Genomic DNA, 17,868 nt, shown 5'->3' on the forward strand with positions numbered 1-17,868 from the left:
TTGCGCTTTTTCACCTCCGTAATATTGGTAAGATTCGTCCGATTCTCTCGACCGGTGATGCGGAAACTATTATACATGCATTTATTAAGTCGCGCCTGGATTACTGTAACACATTGTCAAAGTCAAAGTCTGCTTTATTGTCAATTTCTTCACATGTCAAGACATACAAAGAGATCGAAACTGCGTTTCCTACTATCCTACGGTGGAGACGAGACATATTACACCCAATTGGTCCACAGACAAACAAAACATTCAAGTAAACAATACACAAAGTAAAAATAGGAAGGCACATAGTATATAAATGTATTATTTATTTATATAAAGGTCGGTCCACGAAAATATTTCTGACACGTAACCGGTCCGTGGCGCTAAAAAGGTTGGGGACCACTGGTTTAGTAGAAGGCGGCTACAGATAAAAGTTTGATTCATTTTGAAAAACCTACAGGTCTCTCACTTAAATTCAGATGCACGCACAACCAATCCAGCTATATAATGACTCTGCTGCAAACATAGGTTAACACACTTGGGTTGAGAACCGAACCCCGGTCTTTTACGCGACAAGTAGAGATACTATCCACGATACTAACGAGGAACATGCCCTGTGTTGGGGCAAGATGGACTGCTTGGCAGGAGAAAGGAAAGGGAAGAGGCAGAAAGGGAAACGCTCACAGAACACATGCGTGCATAACTATTATGTCATCTGTAAACTTTTCTAAAACAGTACTGAAATGGGGCAATCTGCTGGTCTGGTTCATATATGCCTGCCTTCAGGTTTAGAGGGCACTACCTTTAGGGCAGGGGTCCCCAAACTTTTTCCTGTGAGGGCCACATAACCTTTCCCTTCTCTGATGGCGGGCCGGTGTCAGTTTGTAACAGAAAAAGTGTGACGATCGTAGGGGAGCTTAAAAAATTTATTGTTTTCCAGAAAGCCACACATAACCAAATAACGTTTATTTAATAACCCTTTCCAGGTTCTATACAGAAAAAAAGTCAGGAAACAAATAATAACACTACGTATTAATGAAATAAATAATAACTAAATAACCCTCTCTGAGTTCTTCACAGAAAAAACAGGAAATAAATAATAACTAAATAACTCTCTCTGGGTTCTTCATAGAAAGAAAACCATGGAACATTAACTTTCTGTTGTGCCATGCACAATCTTAAAAGATAAAAGTTCAGCTCAGTTGTCAGAGCAGAACCTCTCTGACACATATGAGCAGTCTCTTAAAGTTCTTATGTTCCTTCCTTATAATCCTTTTGTAGGTTCCAGTAGGCTTGTCGACACCGCTGTCTTTTTTGTTAAAGTTTGCTAGTGCGTCATAGTCTGGAGTAAAATTTGTTGTGGCAATTCTTAGGCGAGATCCGAGGTGTTGGTCCGTTTACCTCGATCTTTGACGGGTAGATGTTGACGTTCATGTGGCTGAACGTCACGTCGCGTACGTCGAGCCAAATTGGCCACTCTTTTTTAACATTCGGCACTCACTTCTTTTCTTCGGGCCACTCATTTTAATGGAAGGATTCCAGGGGAAGGTTTGTGGGTGGCTTTAGCGCAAAACTGCATCTGAAAGCTCAGCGCGCAAATTACAAGAATGCTGTCGTCACAGCCCACGCTCTAAATTCGGGACTGATACAAATAGAGCGCGAGTGCGCCATGTCCGTACGTACACGCACTTGTGAGTGTGCACCGAGCTTTCTGACACGGCTTCCGGTAGTAAATGCGCAGGCGAGCGCTTCCCCATCTACTGGGCAAACGCAGTCATTGCAGGCAAAATGAGCAAAAAAAAAAAAAAGTTTAATAATACAATTTGTTCAGGGTTGGCGGGCCGGATTAAACGGTCCCGTGGGCCGTATCCGGCCCGCGGGCCGTAGTTTGGTGATCCCTGCTTTATGGGGAGCATTAGAGGTTAGGGTTAAAGGTGAGGGGGTTACCGTTAGCGAGTTAGCAGGTAAGGGGTTAATTATTAGGGTTTGGTTATTGTTACGGTTTTAGAGTTAGCGTTAGGGATTGAAGTTAGGGAATTAGGAGCCTTAGGCCAACCAGATTTTATTTATTCCATTAATTAAGACACATTCAGTCTTCAGGTCCATGTCACATGGGCTACCAATCGGAATGTAACGGGGTCAGCTGGTCTACTATGGGGCTCATTGGTACGGGGGAATGAATCTAGCATGATTCTTGCTTAGGGTGCATGATTGCCCGGGTTTAGCTCCCGGACGAGCTCTTCTTGCAAACACTGTTGTCTATCATTATGTGGAGCGTTTGACAGGCCAACGTTACACGGAATGTAACATGTCAAAAAAAGTCAAAAAAGTCAGTTTTATTGTCAATCCCTTCATATGTCAAGACACACAAAGAAACCGAAATTCCTTGTGGTCATGGTCTGCCAGGTCTCGTTTTGGCTCGTTGGTCTAGGGCAGGGGTGGGCAAACGTTTTGACTCGCGGGCCGAACTGGGTTCTAAATTTGAACCGGAGGGCCGGACAAGGAGCAGACTGACGTAGGCGTTGTGTGAAGTCATATAAGCGACCTGTAAAGGTCATTGCATAAAAGATCTTGGCCTTTAGTAGGTAGTAAAGCATGGATATTCCAAACAAGTTTTTTGAAAACAAATGCATTTATTAACAGCATTAAAAAAATAATGATTCACTAAAAAACTGCTATCAGTGATTCTCATAAAATACGACACTGTTATTATGAATAACAATCTCCATCACTTCAGTGCCTGCAGGTCAGATTAATGAAAGATGTTTATCTTATGAGATCACATCAAACGGCAAACATTCTGACCAAATATATCATCTTGAAAAATCGGTGAAAGCATACATCCAAATAAAGTAATCAAAACAGCAACACGGTGAGGGGTATCTGAAAATCAGAGCAGAGTTTTAACTCGCAAACACCTGGTAACAGATGTCAGGGTTTTCCAAACTATCTTGATCTATGATTATGTTGGAAGGTATGTAACCGGTAATAAACCACTTAAGTCTGTCCCATCCTAAACAATGTCGTAAAACATCCCCTGCTCTGTTTACCTAGATGTCAAGAGCTTTAACTTGTTTATTCAGTCTACTGTCACCCCCACCCTTTTCCTCTTAATAAAGATGCTCTTGTGGGAAGGGAGAGTTAGACTTCATTCGACCATCGCTGTGACAACAGCGACGAGTGAACTCTCCACCTGCAGGTGCCCAAAACGACTAACTTGTCTCCGAGTGGTTCTTGCAAAATAAGTTAGAGTGAGCACCACCCTAACATTTTGGTGCCGAAACCCGGGACCCTCATACCCACCATCTGGCTGACGGAGGACGACACGCTGTACACCGTCGACGGGCCAGCGTCCATTTAGCCGGACCTGGTAAAGAAAGACCTAGGAAGGAAATTCTTCGCTGGGCCAGCATCTTAGGTCTGCCTTCGTCTGACAGATGTGGATTGGCGGGACCCGGCTGAACAGCGAACCAAGGAGACAAGTAAGTTAAAGCCCTAAAGTTGTGTGATTGTGTTGTTGTAAGACGCGTAAAAAGTTAAAAAGGTGCACGAGATTTCAGCTTTGGTTTGTCCGAGCTATGAGATTCAGCTTTGGTTCGTCCGAGCTATGAGATTCAGCTTTTGGTTCGTCCGAGCTATGAGATACAGCTTTGGTTTTACCAAGCTAAGAAACAGCTGGGATTCTAGTCCCAGTGGAAAGAACGGGCTAAGAAAAAAGTTTTTTCTTAATTGAAGATTCATTTTTTTTGTCCGTTTTTCCAAGCTGTTTGGAAGGGTTTTACACCCATCCTGGATAGGCCTAAGAATAAAAATAAAAAAGCGCTGGAGTTTGTGTGATTGAGAGTGACTGGTAGGATAAATTGACTAAATAGCAGTTCTAGCATTGATCCACGAAAATAATACAGGCTAGTAATTGTTCTAAGGTCAATTTAATCTTGCATTGAGGATCCTCAAAGAAAAAAAATAAAATAAATAAATAAAAATAATAATAATAATAATTGTATAAACCTAAAATACCAAATTAAGATGGGAAATAAAAACTGTAAATCCCTAGCTCTTGATGGAGATGAGAAGTACATGGCGAGTAAGTTTGTTAATTGTATGCAATACATGCCGAAGTGGAAGAAAAAGTATGGAGTAGAAGGGAAGTTGAAAGTTGAAGTGTGGAAGATAGTGGTTGAGGTCTTGGAAAAGAGCGTGAATAGAAAGTCAGAGGGACTGAAAAAGAAAAGAAAAGAGAAAGAATTGATTTGTGCTAAAATATGGTTGAATGCTTCACAAGAGAGAAGAGAACAACTCCAAAAGACAAAAGATAGAAAGATGAAAAGTGATGAGGCTGCGACCATGTTTGTCAGGCCGGAAGACAATGAGGCCACAGTGCGCAGGCGCACTGTCCCGGATACAGCGCAAGCAGAGGAGCAAGAGGGGTTGTCCGCTTGTGCGCAAAACTTGTATCCAAGCTTAACAGACCTGCGCCCTCCCCCATATAACAGCAAAAAAGGTCAGGGTCAAATGATTAGAAGCCCTGTACAAACAAGAGGTTTGACCACTGCTGCTAGATTTTCCCAAAATGTAGACAATGTTGATGTGTGCCCAATGATCCAAGTGCCAAACCCTATTGTAGGGGAAGGCCAACCTCTACATACATATGTTTTTCGGCCATGGACTTTGGAAGAAGCAAGAAAAGCAGTTGAAGGGGTTACCCCTGTTGCTGAAGACCCAGAAAAATGGGCAGAAGACATGGCTGGCATCATACATTCCTATAGACTAAATGGACATGAGGCAGGAGAAGCTGCAATGTCTTCCTTGGGAAAAGACTGGGCAAAGGTTAGAGGTCATTATACAGGTAAATAATCAAGGGCCTTTTCCCTATCCCGGTGGGGGGAATCAATTGGTAGGGGAGTATGCAGCACAATGGAATGATCTTGTGCAAAGAGTGCGAACAATATTTAAAAGACGAGCGAATTATGGTCATTTGGCAGGAATAAAACAGAAGCCTGGGGAAGATACTGATGATTTTCGCTTGAGATTTTAAAAAGAATTCAGGGTGCATAGTGGCATCCCATTCAATGATGCAGCTGAGAGTGCTTATCAGCAACAGCTTAAAAATGCGCTCCTTACTAATTTCCGCCCTGAAATAGGCAACTGGGTGAGGAAACATTTGGTGGAAGTAGATATTGCAAGTGTGACAACAACTATGCAATGGGCCAGACATGCTGAAAAAGTGATAAAAAAAGGCAAGAGTTCTGATGTATTTCATCTAGACGTTAATGACCTAGATGAAGATACAACAGTCTTCTTCCAAGGGTCCCAGAGGGGCAGAGGAGGTAGAGGCCAACAAGGTCGAAGGCCACCATACAATTCACAACTCCCACCAGATTCTGGCAACTGTTGGAACTGTGGGAAACAAGGACACATTGCAAGAGTGTGTCGTTTTGCAAAACAAAACCAATCAAGGGGTGGAGGAAGGGGCAGAGGGAGAGCCAAATTCTCAGCATGACTAGATTGCCCCCCTATGACCTTTTGTGCTCCTACAGAGGAAGAAATAGTAGATGTCCATACAGCATGGGACATTCTGAGTGCATTAAAAGAAAAACCATACGTTACCTTAAACATTGGAGGAAGTGAAGTTGAGTTTTTGTGTGATACCGGAGCTTGTAAAACCGTAATAAAAACTAAAGTCCCTAATCTAAAGGCCTCCCAAAATACAATTTGGGTGAAATCGGCTGATGGGCAGGTACACAAGGAGAGTATCTCCAATCCAGTTGTAGTGAGAGATGATGAAACAGGAGTCATAGCTTCAGTCTCGATTGTTCTATCGCCAAAATGTCCCATAAACCTGCTGGGACGAGATCTGATGACTCGGTTGGGAATTGCAATAATTCCAGTAAAGGATGGCATGCGAGCATGTAGAGTGAGAGATGTAGACTCATATGCTGCACAAGCAGGTGAACAGATTTCCTGCTCCTATGACATCACTCCCGAACGGAATCCCAAGCTACCAAGCAGATTGCTGAGTGAAGCTCGAAAACAATTGTCCCGACCTGAATCAGAAATGACTTGTAATCAATTACATGTCACCATGAATATCCTCACTGATCCACATGATGAGTATATTGAAAGTTTTCTCAGTGACACAGAAGTAACTTTAACAATCACTACTCTGTACACAGATCGCGGGTCATTTGCAGCTGCTGCTGTGCTCCTGCCCGCTCCTCAGAAAGACAAATACAAGTTGTCGGCTGTACCCCACATTTCATTGTTCAAACCTCACAGTATAACATGGGCAGATGTGGGTTGCCGAATTAAACTTGCTAGATCTGTCACTGATTATGAGGACAAAGGTGATGGGTGGAGCTACAGTACCAGTTGTGACATGTGGAAGCAAACAGTGTGTGAAGTAGCTGTTGGTAGGGCATGCGCTTGTGCGCTAACCTGACTAGTTGACATTTGTTTGAATGAGAAGGAGGAGGGGGAATTGGCTGGGCTTCCTGAAAAACTGTGGACAAAGGGGCCATCTGATGTAGGACTTTTAACATCCATTCCACCGGTACAGATCAAACCAAGATCAGATTGGCGTCCAAGAGTTAAGCAATATCCTTTAAAACAGGAGGCAATAAACGGGATTGCCCCTGTTATAAATGATCTTTTGACAGGAGGAATCATTAGGAAGTGCTCGGATTCTCCTTGCAACACTCCTATTTTTCCAGTCCAAAAGGCCAATAAAATTGATTGGCGAATGATACAAGATTTACGAGCAGTGAATGATGCAGTGCAGACAAGAGCACCTAATGTGCCTGACCCACACACACTTCTGAACACTTTGGAACCTAACCAGAAGTTTTTCACAGTAATTGATCTTAGCAATGCATTTTTCTCAGTGCCAATTCACCCAGACTCACAGTTTTGGTTTGCGTTTACCTTTAAAGGACAAAGCTATACGTACACCAGATTGCCACAGGGATTTGCTGATAGTCCAACTATTTTCATTCAAGCTATCATGGCCTGTCTGGCTGATTTTCAGATTTCAAACAAAAGCCAACTTCTAGTTTATGTAGATGATCTCCTGATAGCCTCTGAAACTGAAGCTGCTTGCAAAGAAGACTCCTTAGCATTGTTACACTTTCTCTGCAAAACAGGGAATAAAGTGAGCAAGAACAAGCTACAATGGGTTAGACAGGAAGTGAACTATTTAGGTCACACTTTGTCAGCTTCTGGAAGACAGATACAGAGAACCAGAAAGCAGATCATTGCAGATGCACCGAAACCTGAAACAAAAAAACAAATGATGTCCTTTTTGGGACTCTGCAATTACTGTAGAGCATGGATCCCACATTATGCGGAGAAGACACAACCACTGCTGAACATTGTGCATGGAGTCCCCATGGCAATGACAGAAAAAATTATGTGGACACCAGTGGCAGATGATGCTTTTGTGGTGCTGAAACAGGCTCTGATAGAAACTACAACTCTTATCTTGCCAGACTACAATAAAACCTTTGTGCAAACAGCAGACTGCAGGAATGGTTTTATGACCTCAGTGTTGCTGCAGAGTCATGGCAGCAAACTAAGACCAATTGCATTTTATTCAAAAAAATTGGATCCGGTGGCTCTATCTTTGCCAGACTGTGTACAAACAGTGTGCGCGGCAGCGCTTGCAGTGAGACAGGCTGCAGATGTGGTGCTTTTTCACAAAATGGAGCTGCTAGTTCCACATGCTGTAGACGTGTTGCTACTGCAAAGTAAAATGAGCTTTTTGTCACCAGCCAGACACCTATCTTACACTGCTACACTTCTGTCACAACCGCACATTGTGATAAAGAGGTGCACAGTCCTTAACCCAGCAACGTTGATTCCGTTGCCGGGGGATGGTACACCACATAACTGTTTGGATGCTACAGAACATCTACAGCTGCCCAGAGAAGATTTAAGTGACACGCCACTTGACAAAGGAGAAAAGTGGTTTGTGGATGGATCATGTTCAAAGGATCATAGAGGGAACAATCAAAGTGGCTATGCAATTGTGGGATTGCCAAACCAGATTGTTGAAGCAGAGAAGCTTCCATACAACAGGTCAGCGCAGGCTGCTGAGCTAATTGCGCTAACAAGAGCTTGTCAATTAGCAGAAGATAAGGAAGTCACTGTATACACAGACAGTCAGTATGCGTTTTCTACTCTGTTCTATTTTGCGAAACAATGGGAGCGCAGAGGGATGACAACATCGACCGGTAAGCCGGTTACCCATGCCTCCTTGTTAAAAGACTTGTTGCAGGCCATTCACTTGCCTGCTAAACTAGCTGTGTGTAAATGTGCTGCTCACACCACTGGCACGGATGAAGTCTCAAATGGAAACAGATTGGCAGACAAAATTGCTAAAGAAGCAGCAGCAGGGAAACATGGCCATGAATTCTTTTTAATGGATTCAGAGGACACGCAACTCATAGATAAAACTATACTGACAGATATGCAGGGCAATGCTCCAATGGTGGAAAAACGAATGTGGACGACAAAAGGTGCAATGATGGAGACAGATAATATCCACCGCATCAATGACAAACCTGTTTTACCAAAATCACTTTTTAAGGCAGCGGCAATTGCGACCCATGGGCCTTGCCATGTGTCGACAGGAGGGATGAAGTCTATCATACATCAACAATTCACTACCTTTGGTTTAGATGCTTACTTAAAAAATTTTTGTAAAGCATGTCCTGTTTGTGTGAAACATAATCCACAAGGAAATATGAGACCTAAGAGAGGCTCATTTCCAAAACCGTCTTACCCATTTCAAATCATGCACATGGATTTTATTGAGCTCACACAAAGTGGACCTCACAAATACTGCTTAGTGATGATTGATGCATTTTCCAAATGGGTGGAAATAGTTCCATCTAAACGAGCAGATGCCTTAACAGTGGCAAAAGCCATCTGCAAAGCCATCATACCGACTCATGGCATCCCCCAAACCATTTACAGTGACAATGGTCCACACTTTGTGAACCAAGTTGTACAGAACATGGCTGTACACCTTGGGATAACATTAAAAAACCACTGCGCTTGGCATCCTGCGAGCGCTGGCCTGGTTGAACGAGCAAACTCCACTATCAAAAGCAGGTTGAAAAAATGCATGGAAACAACAGGCAGATCTTGGCCAGAGTGCTTAGACTTAGTGAAGCTCTATATGAGAATTACTCCCACTTCAGAAGGGCTGACACCTTTCGAAATCATCCATGGGAGACCATATAGACTACCTGTGTTCCCTGCAGATTTGCAAAAAGCAGATGAAGAGCAGTCCTTGGCAGACTATATGATAAGGACGCTCAAACTGAAAGATGTGTCAAATGCAAATTTACTGCCGCCTGATCTTTCCTCCTCGCAGGTCGACAAACCCATCGATCCAGGAGACTGGGTCTACATCAAGGTCGTAAAAAGAAAGAACTGGCTCAGCCCACGGTGGGAGGGACCATTCCAAGTCTTGCTGACTACCCCCACCGCAGTGAAGATTGCTGAACGGCCCAGCTGGATTCACCTCAGCCACTGCAAGTTGCAGAGAGTGCTGGACCCCTAATTCGGAGTGGTGGGGAAGGCTAACTTCAAAGGAGTCCTATCGTTTAGGGTGGGACGTCTCAATGTTGGTGAAGAAAACAACGATCCCCACTCCGCTAGGCGAGGGGATGTCCCGGTGTCTCTGCCATCCTAGTAGCAACGGGGCTCCATATGCCAGATGGATCCTCTGCTGCGTTGTGGTTGGAGCGTGCTATGGTCTATGGACTCATTTGAACAGACCAAGTGACAATGTTGACCGTGGAAAACGATGGTCACACGATGAGAACTTTGAGGACTGGTCATGGGACCCCAAAAACCCATACGAAACCAACACGTGGTACCGGTACGTTAAGTTCACTGTGAGAGCCCACACACAGGAGGGATGTTATGTGTGTTCAAAACTCCCCCCTTCCTCCACGCAAGTTCACTTGGAGGCCAGAGCAATGAATGTCACTGACGCAAAATGCATGGCATCCATGGGAGGAGTTGGATATCAACACCCTGCCGTCAAAGTGAGTGATGACGACCCTTTCCGCCCTGGACTTGTGGAAGGCACCTGTGATAAGCTTTTCTGGACAAATCTCAATGTGACTGTTAAAGGACGAACATTACCGCAGGTGGCCTACACTGAGCAGCGGCCTGGAGTGAACTATACGTGTTACATCCAAGGAAGTAAGACCCACAAATGCATTGACAGTGACTGCTCTCCAGGAGGAAACTGGATGGGAGCTTTGGACATCGTCACTGAGTGTCAAGATAGGAGAGCCATTTCAGTTGGGGAGGGCTCTCCGACTAACATGTCTGCACCATCGAACGGAACATACTTCATACAGAATGGCTGGTGGCTTTGTGGTCACAAGGTTTATCCAATGCTGCCCGCCAACTGGACAGGAGTGTGTGCACCAGTGTGGGTGACAGACCACACCTACAGGATACGACATAGACAGCTGACGACAGCACGCAACTCTTCTGGACGTCAACGCAGAGCGGTTGCAACCTTTGACCCTCATGACCCTATCTGGGGTGCGAATGTTCCAGACGACCATAAAGTATGGTCCGTTGGAGACAAAGTTGTTCATGCGCTTTTTCCCTGGGTCGGAATTGGAAAACAATCACTCTTCATCGAGACACTGAACTATCGTTTTCAATCCTTTGCGAATCTCTCACTACAAGTCAACGATGGACAAAATAGAGAGATTCAGGCTATTAGGCTGATGGTCTTGCAAAACAGGATGGTTCTGGACTTGTTGACGGCAGCACAAGGTGGTGTGTGCCACATAATTGGGACTTCCTGTTGCACATACATCCCTGGAGAAAATGATACACACATCTACGACGCCATGGCTTCGCTGAAGAACTTACAGCAGGCCATGTCAAATGACAAAGTTCCACAACAGTGGGGTTTCTTTTCATGGCTATTCTCTGGCAACTGGTGGCAACTGCTGTTGAAACTAGTGTCTCCTGTGCTTGTTGTGCTGGTGTTGTTGTGCTTGTTTACGACCTGTGTTATCCCATGTTTGAGGTCTGCTGTGACGAGGGTCGTCTCTTCTACCGTAGCACACGTAAATATACAACTTCTTAGTCGTGACGGATGTGATGACCATGATGAAATGCGGATTGCGTAGGGGCTATTATACTGAGCGTGTTTTACAGAAACTTGATGATTTGACCATCGAAAATGCTTCGCAAGTGATGGGTACGATGATGTACTGTTTCTGTGTTTTTCTTTTTCTTTTATTTTTTGTTTTGTTGATAGCATTCTGGTCGCCTAAGGCAGAGGGACCGTGTGTGACTTTTCCTGCGTATTAACATCGGCCAGCAGGTTTTTAGACCACACAATAAATTTAATCTGGAATATTGAGGAAAGTCCTCATCTTCACTGGAAGTTGTTGCTATCAGTGTTTGTTGTTTTTGTCGTGTTTCACCCTACACGCTCCCCAACCCGTCCGCTGTGATCTCAGTTTTTTATTGATCTTTTTTATTATTGTTTTTTTATTTTTGCTATTCTTCTTTGTATTTACTTACTTACTTATGTTTGATTGATCGGGTTCACATAATCATATGATAAAACAGGAGGGAGATGTCAGGGTTTTCCAAACTATCTTGATCTATGATTATGTTGGAAGGTATGTAACCGGTAATAAACCACTTAAGTCTGTCCCATCCTAAACAATGTCGTAAAACATCCCCTGCTCTGTTTACCTAGATGTCAAGAGTTTTAACTTGTTTATTCAGTCTACTGTCACCCCCACCCTTTTCCTCTTAATAAAGATGCTCTTGTGGGAAGGGAGAGTTAGACTTCATTCGACCATCGCTGTGACAACAGCAACGAGTGAACTCTCCACCTGCAGGTGCCCAAAACGACTAACTTGTCTCCGAGTGGTTCTTGCAAAATAAGTTAGAGTGAGCACCACCCTAACAACAGAGGTGAGGAAACGGGAAACACCTCCTTAAAGTAAGCCTTAAGAACGTTACAGGTTAAGATTAATCGCAAATAGGTGGTGCATCAATGTCCTTGAGCATCCTGCATTGTTTGAAAATGAGAATGGTCGCTAGTTTCAATCCCTGCTATGTGTACAAATCATATTCAAAATGCATTTTTTTACAATAAACTTGAGAGCCTCCCGTTCATTTTCAGTGGGAACAGTGTTGTTGGTCTCCCTTTTTTGCTAGTGCGTCATAGTCTGGAGTAAAATTTGTTGTGGCAATTCTTAGGCGAGATCCGAGGTGTTGGTCCGTTTACCTTGATCTGTGACGGGTTGATGTTCATGCGGCTGAACGTCACGTCGCGTACGTCGAGCCAAATTGGCCACTCTTTTATTAACATTCGGCACTCACTTCTTTTTTACGGGCCACTCATTTTAGTGGAAGGATTCCAGGGGAAGGTTTGTGGGTGGCTTTAGCGCAAAACTGCATCTGAAAGCTCAGCGCGCGAATTATAAGAATGCTGTCGTCAAAGCCCACGCTCTAAATTCGGGACTGATACGAATAGAGCGAGAGTGCGCCAAGTCCGTACTACTGAGTACGTACACGCACTTGTGAGTGTGCACCGAGCTTTCTGACACGGCTTACGGTAGTAAATGCGCAGGCGAGCGCTTCGCCATGTACTGGGAAAACGCAGTCATTGCAGGCAAAATGACCCCAAAACAAAGTTTAATAATACAATTTGTTCAGGGTTGGCGGGCCGGATTAAACGGTCCCGTGGGCCGGATGTGGCCCGCGGGCCGTAGTTTGCCCACCCCTGGTCTAGGGGTATGATTCTCGCTTTGGGTGTGGGAGGTCCTGGATTTAACTCCCAGACGAGCCCTTCTTTAAAACATTGCGGTTGATCAACTAGCCCAATTTAATCTTGGGCGCTAGCCCGAATCCATACACGGTGGATGGCGGCAGTGATACTTGAGAATTGAAATTAAGTTTATTGGATTTGCTGACAATGTGCAATTATTATTTCAACAAAAGAAGGCAGGTACATAAATTTAGTAGATACTCGTTTTGCAGAAATAACAGCCTCTAGACGAGTGGTTCTTAACCTGGGTTTGGTCGAACCCTGGGGGTTCGGTGAGTCGGTTTCAGGGGTTCAGCAGAGCCTCCGCTGGAGAGGTCCGAACACACCTGATTTATATATCCGCATATCTGAACTGGTCTCGCAAAGGCAAAAGCAGACGTCACACTGATTTGCTGGTATGTCATTTCTTGTGAATTCATGCATTGTGTTGGTTTTATTCTGTGAACAAGGTGATGTTCATGCACGGCTCATTTTGTGTGCCAGTAAGAAAACATCTATGTCTTGAATTTGAAAAAACAAATGTATTTTTTTTCACTAACGAGGGGTTCGGTGATTGCGCGTATGGAACTGGTGGGATTCGGTACCTCCAACAAGGTTAAAAACCACCCCTCTAAACACTTCCTATAGCTTCCAATGAGAGTGTGGATTCTGGTTGAAGGTATAATGGTCCATTCTTGACAAATCCGTAACTACTATAAACTTCATTTCACTTCTCAAATATCACTGTGTCTGTCTGCTATATGATATATTTAACTGAAATTGCTGATCCGAATAGCCAAGGATTTATAGAGAAAATCTTGAAATTGATTAGGGGTGCCCAAACTCTTGCATATGACAAAATATTTGAGGTCCAACCGAGACCAGAACTGAGATCACTGGATTCAGAGTCTAGAGCGCTCATGGAACCCTCAGGTGTGGGGAAGCATGCAAATTCATGGGGCAGCACACAAGCTGCTCCCATCTGCAAATGTTTCCCAGCTAAATGACAAATTATTTGAGGTCCCACCGAGATTTGAACTCAGATCGCTGGATTCAGAGTCCAGGGTGCTCACCATTACGCCATAGAACCCTGGCAATGACTGAAGGAGGAGCATAATTTTTCTGAGCACAAGGCGCTCATTTTACGAAATTGACAAAAGTGGTGGAGGCAGGGCTTACACACTCATAGGACTGTACACAAAGTACTGAATTGGAATTTTCAAATGTTTGTTCCATGTAAATGACAACAAATTGGAAGTTCCACCAAGACTTGAACTTGGATTGCTAGATTCAGAGTGCTCACAATCACAGCATGCAAACATTATTTGATTGATTGGTTGATTGATTGGTTGATTGACAGATTGATTGACAGATTGACAGATTGGTTTAGTGACATATTGATTGATTGCGAAAGGATAGCAAAGAATGAGAATATCATCGAATGACAAGATGAACAATATAAGCAACTCGAAATAAGCGATATGGGCATGAAATGATTTTAACGTTCATAAGGGGTGACCATGAACCAACAGTTTAAGCTCCAGTAGTTTGTACCCTGATAAATTGCACTCACTGAATGTCTTCTTGGATGGATGAACTGGAGGCAGTTCTGGAGTGGGTCTGCAGGCAGCTGGCCAAGCCAAGAAGGAAAGTGTTGGCTTGACAGTTGAAGGAAATAAAAAATGGAAACACAAATTAGAGGCTGGTTTCGGCCTACATGTGGTCAGGGGAGCATTGTAGCGGAGTGTCGCACACCTGGCTGTTGCTGACTCAGAGAGCTTCTGGCTCCTGTTTGCCAAGGTGTCCCTGGCCCACTTTGCAAAGCAGACAACACTGACAAATAGATTTAGAAAATGTTGTTTCCACCCAGTCTCAAACAGGGGGCGTTTCGCGTCTTAGAAGAACATGATGACCACTACGCTATGGAAACTGCTGTGACGTCCAAAGCATTTTGAGAAGCCTGAATTTATAAAGAAAATGTTGAAATTGATTGGGGTGCCCAAACTTTTGCATACGACGGATATGTATATGACCAAATATTTGAGGTCCAACCCGGACTAAAACTGAGCTCTAGAGCGCTCATGGAACCCTCAGGTGTAGGGAAGCATACAATTTCATGGGGCAGCACACAAGCTATTGCCATTTCGCAAATTTTTCCCAGCTAAATGACAAATTATTTGAGGTCCCACCGAGGCTTGAACTTGCATCACTGGATTCAGAGTCCAGAGTGCTCACCATTACACCATAAAACCCTGGCAGTGACAGAAGGAGGAGCATAATTTTTCTGATCACAATGCACTAACTAAGGTGCTCATTTTTATGAAATTGACAAAAGTAGTGGAGGCAGGGCTTACACACTCATAGGGCTGTCCACAAAGTACTGAATTGGAATTTCCAAATTTGTGTTCCATGTAAATGACTACAAATTGGAAGTTCCACCAAGACTTGAACTTGGATTGCTAGATTCAGAGTGCTCACAATCACACCATGCCAACATTGATTAATTGATTGATTGATTGATTGAACATTTATTGATCCCCCGGGGTGGGGAAATTCAGGCCCCATCAGAATCCATACCACAGAGCGGGTATACAAAAGACACAGATGGCATGAGCGCAACTCAATAGGCTCTCATAAGGCTGCCACACAACAGCGCCACAAAGAAAGCCAGTAAGTGCGAAAGATAAAACCCATCAAAGCAAAGGAAAAAAAGTAACAACGGCCAACCAGCACCCCTCAATATCAAAGAACACCCCAAAACACACAAAATAGCCTCCACGGGGGCCTTAAACAGGTGTAAGGACAGTCCAGTTCAACGGCGCCCAATGGACCGTGGTCGTGAATTGGTGAAAACATCACAAAACAGGCAAACCTGTGAGCAGCGTCCTGGGCACGTGCAGATGGACACCACGGGGCTAGCACGGCGAAGGTCGTTGCTTCCGACGAGCACGAGGCTGCGAGGCCAAGGCGAGGGACCCGTCAGCACCGGCCGGATAAGCAGGAAGCCGTCGTAGAGTTACGCCGGTCTCAACCGATTACTCGGTAATCCAGAGAGCATTAGCTTTAAAATCATCCAAGATCTAAAGTAAGTTCCACCAGTTGACATTGTAACTCGGAGAACGTGTGATTACTTTATCAAAGGCTCCTGTTTGCCGAGGTGTCCCTGGCACATTTTGCAAAGCAGACAACACTGACAAATAGATTTAGAAAATGTTGTTTCCACCCAGTCTCAAACAGGGGGTGTTTCGCGTCTTAGAAGAACATGATGACTACTACGCTATGGAAACTGCTGTGACGTCCAAAGCATTTTGAGAAGCCTGGCAAAAGTTCAACAAAAGTGAGTGAGGAAGAAAGCAGGCACTTATGAACTTTTTGATTTGCTTTTTAAAACTGTGCCAGCAAAAGCAATTTTTCCATACAAAGAAATAAACTCTGCGTCGAGGAATTGAAGCCCGATTTGCCGAGCCCAGGCTGAGTCGTTTCGCTAAAGGGTACCTGATTTGAGACTGGGTGAAAACCATGTTTCGCACTTTTCTTTAACTTTTGCCAGGCTCTTCAAAAGGCTATGTGTCAGCGCAGTTTCCATGGTGTAGTGGTTATCACATTCCTTCACACGCTGAAGGTCCCTGGTTGGAAACAAGTCTTTTGATCCTTTTGATTTTAGAGACCGCGTCGGGGAATTGAGCCTCAGTTTGCCAAGCCGAGGCCGTGAATAGTATAGCTTAAACGGCCTGTTGCGTTTTGTTCAAGATGTCCATCGTTAAGCAAGGAAAACAAAAATGTGGAGTAACAGTTTTTGTAACAGAAATTAGGTTGTTTAATGGCAAAAAATAAGCTTCGAGCCCTGTAATGGCAGTCAGTGCACAAGGCACTTCAGCAGATGAAACAACAACATCAAACTTCAAATCAGAAGGCTTTATACTGACCAAAAGCAGGAACTAGGAAGGGAATGGAAGGGAAGGATAAAGTCTGTTCTGTTATCACCTGAATGTCCTGTTATTTATTGACTGTTTTGTGTTTTGTGTCATGGAACTTAACTGAGCTCTGTGGGCCGTGTCTGTGCTCACTACCTATGTGTAAGTGAAAGTCACAAAGCTGTGTGTGCTGTGTCTGTGCTCTGATTGAGCAACTATGTTTGGGTAAATTATTTACACATTGATTGATATGTTTGTATAAACCAGTGCTTCTCAATTATTTTCTGTTACGCCCCCCCTAGCAAGAAGAAAACTATTCGCGCCCCCCCACTCCCCACCGTGACTATCCATCTCTGCATAACATTTTATCCTTATTAACAATAAAGAAAAAAAGAAAGACATATGGTCAAACTTACAAAGAATAACTTTATTAAATCGTGTTTTAAGTCTGCAACAGAAAAGATTTTAAGTGCATCAATGCCCTGAAATTAAGAATAAATAAATCCTTGTTTAAACTGTAAACATGTTTGACCAACTAATTGCACCATTGCAAAATTAACTCAAATCAATAAATAATATTTAATAATTATAATAACTAATAAACTACAAAAACTAAAAAAATAATAACTTATTTATATTCAGTTCAGCAACATTAACTCAGGAGCACAATATATAAAACACTTGAACCTACAAAACAAGGTGAATTAAACAATTTGTGCTCTTTTTTTTCTTTCTTTTTTTCATCAAAATTGAGGAGGAAGTCAGGTTTAATGGCTACAATGAGCACGTTTTGCAGTGCACAGCTTTTCGAAGCGAGGTTCGAAGCATGATACTGCAACTCTCAGCTCCTGCTCAATGTTTAGCTGGGACCTGTACTTGGTCTTCAGTGCAGCAACAGCAGAGAAGCCAATCTCACAAAGGTAAGATGTTGCAAAAGGAAGCAGAATGCTCATAGCTTTCTCCCCTAAGAGTGGATACTGCCTCTCTACACTCAGCCAGAATGCACTGAGTGTCTGTGATGTAAACCTCAGTCTCAATGTGGAGTCAGACGTCATGTCAATGAACTGCTCCTCTTCTGCAGAGCTGAAACCAGTTGGAGCTGGTGCACTGAAAGGGTCTCTCACCCAGTCATACTGGGAACTGTTTTCAGGCAAGTACTTT

The 17,868-nt window shown here is 43.7% G+C and overlaps 1 protein-coding gene across 1 annotated transcript; it reads left to right on the top strand.

The window, feature by feature from the left end:
- The first annotated feature begins 3,380 nt into the window (after positions 1-3,380).
- LOC133143135 (uncharacterized) lies at positions 3,381-11,697 on the top strand. Its single transcript, XM_061264912.1, has 2 exons — positions 3,381-3,467; positions 9,362-11,697. The coding sequence occupies exon 2, from the start codon at positions 9,612-9,614 to the stop codon at positions 11,151-11,153; it is 1,542 nt and encodes a 513-aa protein (XP_061120896.1). The 5' UTR covers positions 3,381-3,467; positions 9,362-9,611; the 3' UTR covers positions 11,154-11,697.
- The last annotated feature ends 6,171 nt before the right edge of the window (positions 11,698-17,868 follow it).

This window comes from Syngnathus typhle, linkage group LG18, assembly GCF_033458585.1.
Source record: "Syngnathus typhle isolate RoL2023-S1 ecotype Sweden linkage group LG18, RoL_Styp_1.0, whole genome shotgun sequence".
In the NCBI taxonomy this organism is placed as follows: Eukaryota; Metazoa; Chordata; class Actinopteri; order Syngnathiformes; family Syngnathidae; genus Syngnathus; species Syngnathus typhle.

Coding starts and splice junctions, on each gene's coding strand:
- LOC133143135 (XM_061264912.1), top strand. CDS start 9,612: ATGTTGGTGAAGAAAACAACGATCCCCACTCCGCTAGGCGAGGGGATG.